Source organism: Triticum aestivum, chromosome 5B (genome assembly GCF_018294505.1).
Source record: "Triticum aestivum cultivar Chinese Spring chromosome 5B, IWGSC CS RefSeq v2.1, whole genome shotgun sequence".
In the NCBI taxonomy this organism is placed as follows: domain Eukaryota; kingdom Viridiplantae; phylum Streptophyta; class Magnoliopsida; order Poales; family Poaceae; genus Triticum; species Triticum aestivum.
The window spans coordinates 305,925,906-305,940,974 of NC_057807.1; the positions used below are offsets into that span (position 1 = coordinate 305,925,906).

Here is a 15,069-nt window from a genome sequence, read left to right on the forward strand (position 1 = left end):
AGGAAAAGATACTTGACATTAGAAAAGCTTTAGCATACGAACTACACGATCTTTGTGCTAGGCTTAGGATTGGGTCTTATCCATCACATCATTCTCCTAATGATGTGATCCCATTATCAACAACATCCAATGTCCATAGCCAGGAAACCATGACTATCTGTTGATCACAACGAGCTAGTCAACTAGAGGCTCACTAGGGACATATTGTGGTCTATGTATTCACACGTGTATTACGATTTCCAGATAATACAGTTATAGCATGAATAAAAGACTATTATCATGAACAAAGAAATATAATAATAACACTTTTATTATTGCCTCTAGGGCATATTTCCAACAGACAAGTATTCATAGGTACCTACACAAAAGAAACACAAACCAAAGAAATTGTGCGCATGGTAAATGTACACATCATCCATCATGATGTGTATGTGCACATGTGAGTTAGCACAAGATAAGCATCGCTCAAAGAAATTTGATGCATGGTATAAGAGCATGTCATCCATCATGAAAGAATAGTTATTGTGTATGACACGATGGGGATGCAATTTTAGCATAGAAGTATATGGCACATCAATAGCATGTTTATTCATGGGAAGCATATTGTGCACACAAGTATTGGGATCATGCAAAGGATAGGATTGATCAAAATCTCCTAAAATGTATGAGGAAACTATGGGGGTCTCCTCATGAGAAATAGTGGAAACATCATATGGAGAAAATGGATAACATCCGAAACAATGCATAGTTGGAACAATGTGATCATGGCATGGCATAGTAGTTAAATGATGCAAAGGGAGCATATCAATATCATCATAAGAAAAACAAATGCCAATAACCATGGGCTTGTCATCTATGCCATATGTGCAAATTGGATTAATTTTAGTGGCATATGCATAGTCACTATGATGAGATTGCAAATAAGACATATGAGTGATCTCATGCATAGCATATGACAAGTCAAGCGGATTATCAAACATGATGTGACCAAGAGAATTATCACAAGAAATCCTATGTAACATGGCATCACAATTAATAGACTCCACATGAGAATCATCAAACTCATCATAAATGGGCAAATCATCGCATGGGGTAATCGCACTAGCATGAAGCATGGAAATAGGTGGATCAACATCATGCAAGCAATCAATGTCAAGAATGTCCACTGGTGGGACAAGAGCATCACCTTCACCTATGTTACCTTTCTCGTTCCACTCAAGTGGTGTAGGTGAGGTGGGAAAGACCAAAGCATGGTCAACATCATCATCATGATGGAACCATGTGGGAGGTGCATCATAGTTCACCATGGCCATCGTCTTGTCCATAGGAAGGACAAAGTCGTCGCAGATCGGCGCATCATCATATATGGGACCTAGCACCAAATGAGAAGACACAATAGAGGTAGAGGTCAAGTTGTTAGAAATGCAAATGGCCTCACTCTCTCCATGTGGTGGTGGCTCACTCACTCCCTCAAGGTAGGTGCACTCAATGTCACATATGGTGGAGTCACGCAAATCACTTAAGGGGTGGTGTTGGTGGCTCTCCTCACATGGAAATTGTGGCAACTCATCATATATGGGGCTAGTGGTGAAGTCACTCTCACTCTCAATATGGTGGCACAAGTCACTCAAGTCATCATACGTCACCGTGGTCGAAGGGAAAATCCCATGCTCAACCATCTCATCGTCGTCGCCGTGGATGAAGGCCGAAGATGGCACATCATCGCTCTCCTCCATGACTGAAGGGAAAATCCCATGCTCGATCATCTCGTCATCGTCGCCGTGGAGGAAGGCCAAAGTAGGCGTACTCGTCGGAGGTAGGCAAAGATACCATACGTCCAAAGGCGAAGATGCCTTGATGACACTTGGCGAAGATGCCGAAGTGGTCGTAGTAGTCATAGCTCCGTCTTGGTGGTGCTTGTCTCGCGGTCTTCTCTTGTGCTCATGACGTTTGGCCGTAGCTTGATGTAGAGCTTTTTGGGACTTGAAGGTGTACGCATTGCGAGCATCTTCATCTTGATGGTGTTGTAGTGCTTGAGCTCGATGATGTTTGAAGATTGGCCACTTGAGCGTCGCCGCCTTGAAGATGACGAAGGGGAAGAAGACTTGTAGTTGGCCAACATGTCGCGTACTTGATCCCTTTGTTTGGCCAACTTGGTGTCGAGGTAGTCTCTTGTCCGTGCTTCAAGTTGATGAATGTTGGCGGTGAGTCGCTCAATGCCTCACGTTGCTCATTGTAGTCAGAAGATGGGCATTTTGGTGATGTAGTTGTTCGCGTTGTCGATGTCGTGGAAGACCGGAGATGAAATGCCTTGCCTATCCATCACAAGACTCGAGTAGAGGTGAGTAGGAAATGAGATAAACAATACCAAGTTACCTTTTCCCAAAGTTGAGGATGTATCCCGTTTCACTCAATGTGAGATGAAAGAATAGTGGAATTGGTACCGGACTTGTTCACTCACACCTATCAAGTAAAGCTTATAATGGAGCTCGGTAAGGATAGTGGCACAAAAATTTGATGCAAAATGTTAGCAAGAGTCAATAATGTTGGAAAAGATTCACAAATTTGCAAGTGAAACAAGTAGACCAATAGCAATATGTGGCACACGGAAACACACACACGTGTAGATAAATGGAGTCGTGCAACCAAGGAATGAGCACAAAATGTGGAATCCATGGAAAACGCTCGTGTTGCACAACTCAAGAGACGCTAGCACGATTGCTCAATAGGCAGATACGACACTTGTGCACAACCTATAAGATGCAAAATGTATGAGGTTTCTATCCCAAGTATGCTATGTGTATGATGTTCCCGATGTTCTTCTCAAGATGATCCAAGATGATAGGATATGACAATCTTATGTGCAATGGTATGATGCTATGGCTCTTGCTTACAAGCTCTTTGCTCTCTTTTCCTTTTGCTTAAAAGTTTATTCTTTTTTTTATATGGCCACTTATGCAAAATGCACAAACCAATATAGCAATTTTGTATATGCGGGAACGATCTTGTGACACAAGGGATGATATGATGATACCAAGATGATACCAATATGATATGGTATGTATGCAATGGAAGGTATGGATCACTAATGTGCACAAGTAACGTTGCCGGCAATACTCAAATGGCTAGTCTCGCTAGGCAAGTGACGCAAAATGGGCTAAGGGGTTAACAATGTAATGGCAAGAATGTACAAAGATAGGATACCATAATACCAAGATATATAGAGGGTACCGTTCTTGCTTACGGTTTGGTTGTCAAATTGGTGAAGTGGTCGATATCGATGACGACCTTGCGGCGATGATGAGTGGCGGTGTTCTTGATGTAGATACCAAGATGATGTAGACCTATCCCTAAGTAGCCGAAACACCTTAGGAAACGGTAAAAAACCGCGAACTCAAAATCTCAAGGAAAATGTCAAATTGTGGTAGCGGAATGCGTTGGTGGTTTCGGAGTTAGCAATGCAGAAGTGGTGGTGGTGGTTGATGATGAAGCAACCATCCCTAAGTAGCTGAAACACCTTAGGAGACTCAAGTCACCACTCAAGCAACCACAAATGTTATATGGATCAAAAAATGGGTTAGGTTGCGGAAAGCGAAGGTGGTTTTGCGGATGATATGATGGATGGCCTATGCAAATATGCCAAAATGCCAAATTTTTGATGGAGTCAAATGATGTTGGAACCTATCTAGATGGATGGGGGATGTCAATAGCTACTCAATGAGCTAAAGAACGTCAAAATCGGACTCCGGAGGTGAAAGTTATCGCCGAAACGGTGAGTGGAAGTGGGCTGATTCGGGGGTGCGGGCACCCGGGGTTTGGGGGTGCGGGCACCCGGGGTGGTCAGGGGCAAACAGCCCGGGGGTGCGGGTGCCCGGGGCTTGGGGTGCGGCATCTGGGGGGGTCAGCGAGGATGCGCGGGGGGGTCCGGGTGCCCGGGGTTTGAAGTCCGGGTGCCCGGGGGTGACGGATTTGGGCGGAAATTCGTGGGAAAGTGCAAAAAATTGGTGGATTTCATGGAGGGAAAGGTGGAGATGGATGGGGGAATGCTAAATCCACTTGAAACCAAGCAAATCCACGGATCAAATCCAACAAAATCTCATCAAACCAACAAATCACAAAAAAAATTGGGGCTATTTTTGGTGGGGAATTTTCGAAATTGGGGAAGAACACACAAAATTAGGCTAGAAAACAAAGAGGGGGGCTCCAATTTCGTGAGAAACCATGGCTCATGATACCAAGATGTTGTAGGGTGGAACCCTAAGTGAAGATCTTTCACGAATTGGAGGGGAATCCCCAAGAACAAGATGAACACAAGAGGGAAAACAAGAGGAACACTCAAGAACAAGTCCAAATCACACATCCACTAGACCAACAAACACACAAGATCCACAAGGTACATGAACAATCAAAGGGAAATAAGATACATGGTAGAGTTCATCCCAAATCCTATGAAGGAGATGAGGGCTTGATGATCCTATGATGGGAATCCTTCCCCAAGGAGGAGGTCTTGATGTTTGGTCACTCCAAGAGGAGGTCTTGATCTCCTAGTGGAGTGGATCCATGGAGCAAAGCTCACAAATGTCTATCAAATACTTTGCTATCCTTCCAAAAGAGCTAGGGGAGGTGTTTATATAGTTTAGGACGAAATTGGGGGAGGTAGGGATACAAAGGTCCATTTTGACCCTCAAAATGAGAACCCTTCGGAGTAGTCCGGGCACCCGGGGTCAAGTGGACCGGGCACCCGGAGGTGGGCGCGGCTTTAGTTGGTCGGGCAACCGGGGTTGAGGGCCCGGGCACCCGAACCGATCAGGGGCGCCGGCCTGGGCGCGTGGAGGAGGGTCGGGCACCCGGGGGCATGCTGGGCCGGCCCAGGCACGAGGCCGGGCACCCGGGGTGCTTGGGCCGGGCACCCGGGGTGCTGCCCAGGCCGCGTCTGGGGACTTGGCCGGGCACCCGGTGCTTGGCGGACGGGCACCCGAGGTCGGCTGGGGCTGCGACCAAGAGGTGCCCGGGCACCCGAGGTCGAGGCGGCCGGGCACTCGGGTGGTCCAGGGGCTTGGCCCATTCCTCCTCTCCTTCTTCTCTCCTTTCCCTTGCTTAGTGGTCGCTCGAGCCTCCGTCCTCTCCTTCTCACGATCACCTTCTTGGTACCTAAGAATGAACAATGTTTTCGTTGAAGGTAGAATCCAATTCCCATATGAAACCGAAAGAAGTTTGAAGAGGAAGGAGTCAACCTCGGTTTTGGTGGCACGTGTGTGTGCTCTTGCCATCGGTCTTCTCCGTGCTTGCGATGGCGGTGTGACGTCCATGGTGATGGTCGAGGGATGCTCCGCATCAGAAGGTGAACACGGGTAGCTAATCCGCTCTTCCTCCTTTTTTTCTTCGCTCTCCTCATCATCTTTTTCATCCAATGAGCTCACAGTTTCATCAATTTCTTCTTCCATAGCTTCCTACAAAATATTCGTCTCTTCTTGGACAGCGGAGAATTTCTCAATATATAGTTTAACATAGGCATTAGAAGCATAATTATCATAACAATATTCAAGTATGGCAAATTTTTCAAATTTGTAGAGAGTAGCATCATACTTTTTCATCAAAGAAGCAATTTCATAATCACCCTTAAAAGCAACAAATTCTTCAATGTGTTGAACATCATAGTAATTATAAACACCCTTAGCATACGAAGATACAATTCCATTATCAATAAACTCACATTGGTAGGGAAGGTGTTTCTTAGGGTTTTCAGAACAACAAGTAACATCATATATTTCACATAAGTTCCAAGCATAACATTGCAAACGATGAATTTGATCCAGTAAAAGTTTCCCTTTTTCAGATATACGGTGTCGCACATAACAAGCATGCTCATCTAAAGATTTGCCCTCAACTAAGCTAGTTGGGGTTTCGGCACGAGCACATAGGGATCGAAGCTGATCCAAGTAAAAGGCTTCAGGAGTGTGATAGATTTTGAGTGGTTCTTCAACCATTGGTTCAGTAGGTACAACTAATTTTTTTTGGTATTTTGCGTTTCCTACCCATAACTAAAGATAGAAAACAACTAAGAACAGCAAATAAAAATTACTTAGTGATAAAGCAAACAAGCACACACGAGAATATTCACCCCACGCTATGACTCCCCGGCAACGGCGCAAGAAAAAGGTCTTGATGACCCGCAAGTATACGGTATACTTGTAGCCTCTTTCGATAAGTAAGAGTGTCGAACCCAACGAGGAGCTAAAGGTAGAGCAAATACTCTCTCAAGTCCTATCGGCCACTGATATGACTCTACGCACACTTGACGTTCGCTTTACCTAGAACAAGTATGAAACTAGAAGTACTTTGTAGGTGTTGTTGGATAGATTTGCAAGATAATAAAGAGCACGCAAATAAAAAGTAGGGGCTGTTTAGATAAAGATGCAATAAAGTAAGTATTAGTAGAGAGCTTTTTTGTCACGAGAAAGTTATTTGTCCAAGGCAATCGATAACTAGACCGGTAATCACTATTGCAATTTTATTTGAGGGAGAGGCAAAAGCTAACATACTTTCTCTTCTTGGATCATATGCACTTATGATTGGAACTCTAGCAAGCATCCGCAACTACTGAAGATCATGAAGGTAAAACCCAACCATAGCATTAAAGTATCAAGTCCCCTTATCCCATACGCAAACAACCTACTTACTCGGGTATGTGCTTCTGTTCACTCACGCTACCCACCATAAGCAAATCATAAACATATTGCAAACCCTATAGCGGGGATCCCTCACGCTTGCGCAACATAAAGAGCACCATAGGACAGCACCAATAATAAAACATGCAACTCAAACCAATCACGATCATCAATTAACCCATAGGACAAAACGGATCTACTCAAACATCATAGGATAGCCATACATCATTGGGAAATAATATATAGCGTTGAGCACCATGTTTGAGTAGAGATTACAGTGGGTAAGAGAGGGGTTACACCACTGCATAGAGGGGGGAAGAGTTGGTGATGAAGGCGGTGAAGTTGTTGGTGAAGATCACGGTGATGATGATGGCCCCCGGCAGCGCTCCGGCGCCACCAGAAGCAAGGAGGAGAGAGCCCCCCTTCTTCTTCTTGTTCTTCTTCCTTGACCTTCTCCCTAGATGGGAGAAGGGTTTCCCCTCTGGTCCTTGGCTCCCATGGCTTGGGAGGGGCGAGAGCCCCTCCGAGATTGGATCTATCTCTCTGTCTCTCTCTGTTTCTGCGTTCCCAGATTCTGCCCCTTCACCGTTTCTTTATATCCGGAGATCCGTAACTCCAATTGGGGTGAATCTTTCACCCAGATTTTTCTCATAAAATTAGCTTTCTTGCGGCAAAAGAAGAGCGTCAACCGCCTTATGGGTGGCCCACGAGAGTGTCAGGCGCGCCCAGGGGGGAGGGCGCGCCCCCCTGTCTCGTGGCCACCTCGGACACTGTTTCGCGTTGATTCTTCCTCCGGAAAATCCCAAATATTCCAAAATAATTCTCCGTCCGTTTTTATCCCGTTTGGATTCCATTTGATATTTGGTTTCTGCGAAACATAAAACATGCAACAAACAGGAATTGGCACTGGGCACTGGATCAATATGTTAGTCCCAAAAAATAGTATAAAAAGTTGCCAAAAGTATATGAAAGTTGTAGAATATTGGCATGGAACAATCAGATTCCTAGGCCCTTTGCCATCTTCGAGTTCCAGGAAAAGTTAAGCACTTTGTTTGGAAGGTACTCCATGGCACGCTTTGTTGCCTTGGTGTACTTGCTGGTAGGCATATCTCACCAACAAGTTAGTGCCAAGTCTGCCTAATAAGAGTCGAAGACATCCAACATTGCCTTTTTTTCGTGCCCACTTGTAAAGAACATTTGGAAGGAAATTAGCTTACATGGAGATATACCGCAAGCCATCGCACCATCCAAGCATGGCGCAGATGACAAGTTCCTCACCAGGGACTTCGGTCAATTCAAACCCAAGGCTATGCCTGAGCTCAGGGAGATGATGATCATATTTTTCTTCGGTTAAGATACATGGTTGTGGAGAAGCAGGAAATCACGACGCAACTACAGGAAGAAGCACCAGAACAACAACAACAACAACAATAACAACAACAACGAAGATGGCGAGGTCAACATCAGATTCAACAACCAGCCCCAAGGTGGCGGTGGCAAAAAGAAGCAGCTCCAAGGCAAGAAGGGCGGGGGCACCTTGGCGCTTGACAAGATCCTGGACTGGCCTTATGCCATCCACCCTGACGACAGAGATCGACCAGCCACCCACACTAACCGGAATTGCTGGGTCCAGAAGAAAGTCATGCAGATAAGAAGAAGCAATGCGAACAAGGAAAACCCTCATAACAATAACGATGAGGATGAGCCTGGCAAAGGGAACGACGGGCAGACACATTGCCCGCTACAAATAAAGGACGTGAATATGATATATGCATCTCACACCTCCAAGAGGATTGGGAGTGCGCCCTCCACGAGGTATATGATGTGAAGCCCGCGGAACCAAAATACAACCCCTAGCCAGAAATCCCGATCACCTTTGATCAATGTGACCACCCAATCAGTGTCCGCCACGGCGGCACAGCCGCGCTCGTCCTCAACTCGATAGTTGACGGTTTCCACCTCATTGAGGTCCTGATGGATGGTGATAGCAGGTTGAACCTCATCTACGCCGAGGCTAAAAAAGATGTACTTCAAGCAGTGGCGGAGCCAGAACTTTTGTGGAGCCTGGGCACATTGAGCCTAAGTGTATAATATAAAAAACAAAAAAATCGTTTATTCAGATAAGCAACATATAATATAACACTAGACTTCCAAGACATAGATCTAGATTAATAATGAAGTGAAAGCATAAATATAATAAAAGCATAAAAATGTAATTTTAAAGTAAACTAATATAATAATATATCAATATTCGTCTCATCGAGAAATAAGAGATCGAAGGCTTCCCGAGCGCTCTCAGAGATCAGGCGATTCTGGCCGTCCGATCCGTTTTCCTGATGTGATTCTAGCCGTCGGATCAAGCCTCTGGACGATCTGGGCCGCCGGATCAAAAAACGGCGCTGTAGCAATGAATAGTTACCGCCCCCTCCCGGTCTCTCTCACTCCACAGATTCGGCCTGATCTCGCTGACGTGTGGGGTAACCCGCTGGTGGGCCCCGCATGTCATTTGGTGTGGCTGAGGTGCGTCCCGTGCGGCCCGTCGGCGTGCTCCACCGGTAAAAGATCTCATGCCACCGCCGAAATTCCCATGCCCCGCCGAGGGCATTTGTGACATTTCACCTAATCCAATGCCAAGTGGCTTCTCATCATTGGTTGCTCCCTCCCCAATCAGTGAGACAGCTAGGGCTGGGTCTCTCCCTCGCATCTCTCTCATGTTGAAGCCGCCGCCCCCTCCCCTTCCCCTCGTTCCGCCGCCCCCTCCCCTTCCCCTCGTGCCGCCGCCCCCTCCCCTTCCCCTCGCGCCGCCGCCGTCGGAGAAGCACCGCGGCCACTGCTGCTCCGCGTCGCCGCTCCTCACCCATCCACCGCGACCGCCTCCTCTCCCGGAACCCTAGCCAGCCGCACGCAACCCATGGCGTCGCCCAGCTCACCGCCCTTGGCCATCACGTCATCGCGGGGCTCGTCGCGCAAGCGCACGGCTTCCTCCAAGGCCGCATCGGAGGCCAACCAGGAGGCCATGGTCTGCAAGTGCTCCCGCAAGAGCACCGCGTCCGGGAAGAAGAAGTCGGTGCCCAAGGCGACGACGGGAAAGAAGCCGCATAATTGGTGAGAGTCTCCCTGCTTCACCACTGCTAGGTACATCTTCCTCCTCAGCTGCATATGATTTTGATTATTTTGTTCCTTGCTTTATGTGGGATCTGATAACATTTTTTTTATATATTCAGTAGGGATGCGTTTGGTTGAAGGTGTTGTATGAATGGGTTGGGACCGTTCAATTTTTTTGGGATTGAACCATTTAATTCATGTGTTTGGCTGAATATAAGTGGTGAGCTAATTATTTAGGACGGGACCACCAGTCATGCTCACATAGTCATGCATGCAAAGGGTGGTCATTTGATTCGACCGATTTGGTTGGGTGGAACGGTTCAGCATCTTTATGGCATATTCTCTTTTTTTGGCTCGAACCATTCATGTGCTTTATAACCAAACATGTCTATTTTCTGAACGATCCCAACCCATTCATGACCGCCCTTGCAACCAAACGCACCCTAGATGTACAAGCAGCAGAAGCAAACCTCCCCTCCGCTCATTGCTGGTGGTTCAGACTCGGGTTGTCGATGTAGATCGATCCAGTGCCACCCTCCTCGGTTATTTTGCTTGGTGGTACGTGGATATGCTCGTGTATTAGTAAATCATGTTGTTGACGCAGCAGGAGCGCTTGGTGCCACGTCCACTTCATCTAATTATGTGAATATAGTGCTTGACATGCTCGGTTCATCCTCATTGGCGTCTAAACCTGAGGCTCCTAACTTTCTCAAATGTTCTCCGGTTATTCCCCCTCTTCTTCAGATCTGATTAATTTGGCATGGGTACGCATACAATCGGAATGAGTAAGGTGGGTTTCGTGTTGCTTTCTCTTATCTCAAGGCTGCCTCTTGTGTGCAGGTTAATTAATTATTTTGGTGCTCGATTAGTCGCCATTGTCGGATGATACTTTAGGTTTGCACTTCCCATTGAGCTCTTGGCCTGGTTGCTGGCATTGGTTCTTCTGTTGTGCTACTTACTGCAGTTGCGTTGTTGATTTAGTAGGAAAGCTGATGTTTATCTTGCATTGATTAATTTGGCAGTTCTCTCCCTCTGGCTGCGCTAGACCTCGATGAAACCTTATCTTGCAATGGATCTGACCACATGTTTAAATAAAATAGTTCAGGTCATAAGCTTAGTAAGAGATAAAATACAACATGTGATTTTGAATCTGCAGTACTTAGGCCTGTATGTGCCACTTATTTCAGATCAAATTAAAACCTAATAATTAATAGGTAGGAGACATGACCACTTCCTAAACTGGATTGACCTTAAGTTTATGGGTTGGAATAATGAATCATATTTTCCCCCTTGTAAATAAAGAGTTTGTGGTCATCTTTGTGCAGTTTTTTTGGTACCGTTTTGATTATGTAACTTCAGTATTCTGCAGTTCTGATTTCTGATGGCTCTTTTGTTCTCCTGGTGCAGCTGCAAGCCACTGTTCAGCAAATCCAGGGTATCTTTGACCAGTGCTTAGCTGTTCATGATAAGCTAGAGACATCATTGCACGATTTGTCTAGGACCGGAGGCGCTAAATCTTGCAAAGCAGCTCATAAAGCTGCTGATGCACAGTTTAAGGAATTAGTGAAAGAGCTGAAGCGGCTGTTGTTATCTGTATAGTCATCCCCTCAGTCTTATCAGATATGGCCAAAGGTTTGCTCAACAAACTTCTGCGACCGCATTTATGTTGTATATAAAAAAATGAAATTGAGAAACATATTTTCCTTTGCTATGTCGTGCAATCTAAATCTCGACCGCCTTTCCGCATTTATTCTGATTACCAAAAATAAATCATACTTTTTGTGCATTGTTGCTACAGCTAGAGGGCTTGGTTGCGAAGGAGAGGGAGATGCAGGAGAAGCTCATGGCAAGGCATGCGACCGTGGTTGACAGCTTTGAGAAGAAGCAGCGTAGGCAAGAATCCTGACTATATGCTTGAATAGAAAATCTACAGTGTCTCAGGCATGTAAATCTAGCTCTTTTAGGCTTATCCTAACCATATGTTTAGATAAAATAGTTCAGGTTCATATCTATGCTCATTTTGAATTAAATATGGGATGTGCTTTTTGAATCTATAATAGTTTCAGCCTGTAGGCTTTATTTGTCCTTTGTTATTTAACAAGTCTTACAACGTATTTCCTTCACTCTTTTTTGCTTTCATTTACAGTACCAATACCAATAAAAATACTCAAGGAGCTTAGTCTGACAATGATCGTAACAATACCACCGCACGTTCTTAGTTCTACTTTTCTGTATTACACCAATTGATTTTCAGTGTGTTGAACACATTTGTTTCTTTGTTCTCAGATATTTGTTGGAGGCCATGACTCCAATGTCAAGTGTTCGCTCCATATGGGGAAGTCGTCCATGTCAAGATCCCTGTTTGGAAGAGATGTGGCTAAATTACTCCTGTCACTGCATATTCAGGCCTTCTGCTGAGCAAGCTCTGCAACTGCTGCATGGGACCTTTTTTGGTGGTCAGAATGTGAGCCTTTCATGGGGAAGAAGCCCTTTGAACAAACAAACTCAGGTTAATTCTTGCGTACCGAACTTCTATCATGTCTTGAATTGTATATATACTAGCGGTAAAGTGGGTAATATATAACATGTGAACATTTTCGGCCTCAGGAAGCCAGCCAGTTGTATGTCGAGTTCTCCACTATAAAATTGTTTGTGCTTTGCCTGTTTTCGCCTCTTTCTTTGATATATAACAATGCCTAGAACATAAACGATGTGTTTCTGTATTTACTTTCCCTTTAGGATGGTGGAAATTCATATTATATTCAAAAGCACTTCATGTATGTAGTCAAATGCTTCAGAAACAGTAGTATGCTACTTCACTTTTTATCTTCCTGGGGGTTCATATTCATTTGTATTAACTAAAGAAGCTTGTGATATTATTTTCATTACCACAGTGCAAATCAAAACAAAAAAATACACATGCTTGCCCTTTGTAAAGAACCACTATTACTGTATATGTTATACTTTGTATTGAATCATATGTATATTATGCTTGCCTCTAAAATGTTGTTTTATGTTGAACCACTATTGCTATATCATGCTTTGATCTGATTTTTGGTGCTTAAATCAAGTATTTATGGAGACTATGCCCTTATGCGAGTCTTTCGGCCTTGCTGGGTTGTTTTATTGTTGTGAAGGCATCGTCATGGGTGATTGTAGTTACATTGCCTCGTTCACACTTACATCCACCATCAATCAGGTAGACACCCCCTTTTTTCCACATAAAATCAAGTGAATGTTATACTCCCAAACCAATTAGCATGTTTCGGCTTGATAAATACCGTGCATTGATCTCTGCACCTTTGACAAATTTATATTCATGACATCTCCGGTTTACTCTTCTCATAATTTTTTTTTGTTTCTCTGATCTGGCAGCTCCATGGAGAAATGAAACCTGTCATCATTTTGTCCGACTAAGAATGGAGTTACTTGTGCAAGTTACACCATCCGCAAACACATGAAAACCTGCATGCTATCATCGCAAGTTGAGCATTTACATGCTCCAAGTCAATCTGTTAGGGAGAAAACAAAGGCTTGTGTTCCTATTCGTAATTTTTTGTTTTATCAGTGGGCACCTTATCTATCTGTAACATGTGGCCTGTGCAACTGCAAAAGTATTGGGCAATAAAAATTCTGTGTAACACATGTTCTTATACACTATGCCTATGGTTTGTATAGAAACTATGCCTTTCACTTTTTCTGTAACATACTGAACTTTTGCACTATTGCTTTCATCGTAAAATCGTATGAAATATAAATTGTTTCATACCAGGTTGGATATGGCTGGAGCGGGTGGGGTGCGGCAAGCCGCACTTACTATCTAGTAGAGTAAATAAAGACGAGACTTGACAACAAAAGATACATAGCAAGGGAGGCAATCGACATCTTGAAATAAATTTAGTTCTGAGATGTGAATATATTCAAAATAAAAAGCTTGCAAGGAAATAGATGGTCGAATGGAACATACCTGCACTAGAGAAAATCACGAGGCAAATGCCTTCTTCGAGAATTCATTGCAGTAAATGTTTAAATAATATCCTTATCATCAACTGACTTGAATAACTCCCGCTCGGTGTAACATATCATCAAGTCATTGAACCATTCATTATTGATCTTGCTACACAGTTATTGCTGAAAAAGCTCTCACACCAAACGTCGTTAACACCGGCAATATTTAGTCGGAAATACTAACGCTGCATATGTGGGCGTTTGCATCTCGCCCACACGCATGGATCAACGTCTGTTTGTGTTTGCACAAATCTTGGCATGTTTTACCTGCCACGTAGGACTGGGCTGGTGTGTGGGCATTTATCCGGTCGCCCGCACGTCCGTTTTACCACGCGGAGGGGCTGTTGTGTGGGCGTTTAGCAATTTGCCCACACACCAGTTTTCACGCACGCAGAGGGGTTGGTGTGTGGGTGTTTATCAGTTCGCCCACACGCCCGTCTCCTGTCCCACACCCAAAGCTGTCAGTTGCCATGTGTTTTGCAGGGTACATGGCAACTGCCCTAGCATGGTTGTAAGCAGGTGGCAACTCTCTTTCACCCGAGTTGCCATGTGTTTTTGCAGGGTACATGGCAACTGCCCTAGCGTGCTTGTAAGCAGATGGCAACTTTCTCTTTACCCGAACATGTTTTTTTGCCATGCCTTTTTTGTAGTGCCACATGGCAACTGCCTAGTGTTAGTAGGTGGCAACTCCTAAAGTTTTCAAATCATGACAACTGTAGTAGACCAGATCATACATGGCAATAGCTGCAGTTTGTCCAAAAATGACATCCGGCACTTGACCTGAGATGGCAACTGCAGTTGAGCAACCATGGCAACTATAGTTATCAGACATGGCAACTGTAGTTCAGCAACATGGCAACTGCAGTTAAATGAACATGAAAGAGGGTCCAGACCATGGCAACTGCGGGGACGCGTGGTGACTGTCACTCGGAGCGTGCGGGACCGTGAGTACGGGCGTGTGGACGTTATCTATTTTGCACACACATAGGCGTGTGAGAGGGACCACGAGGCAAAAGACCGAGCGTGTGGGCATTATTTGTTTTGCCCACACGTAGACGTGTGGACTAGTTCCTTAGATACCACACGAAACGTGTGATCGGACCCCTTAACGCCCACACGTGTGGACGTTATGGGACCCTATTTAGTTTAGGGTTAACCAAACTGAATATAGTGAAATATTTCTTCCCCTTTACCAGCAGAAAGACCACAAACTACATGTCAAGAAAATATATGCATTCTATGAGTATGAAGCGACAAGAAGATAAAGAATATTGCATGAATCCATGGT

At 44.8% G+C, this 15,069-nt stretch overlaps 1 protein-coding gene across 1 annotated transcript; it reads left to right on the forward strand.

Moving 5' to 3' along the window:
- Positions 1-10,217: 10,217 nt before the first annotated feature.
- Positions 10,218-13,428, forward strand: LOC123116017 (uncharacterized). The gene is made up of 6 exons (XM_044537034.1): positions 10,218-10,563; positions 11,181-11,405; positions 11,572-11,666; positions 12,060-12,282; positions 12,911-12,972; positions 13,149-13,428. The coding sequence occupies exons 3-6, from the start codon at positions 11,602-11,604 to the stop codon at positions 13,162-13,164; spliced, it is 366 nt and encodes a 121-aa protein (XP_044392969.1). The 5' UTR covers positions 10,218-10,563; positions 11,181-11,405; positions 11,572-11,601; the 3' UTR covers positions 13,165-13,428.
- The last annotated feature ends 1,641 nt before the right edge of the window (positions 13,429-15,069 follow it).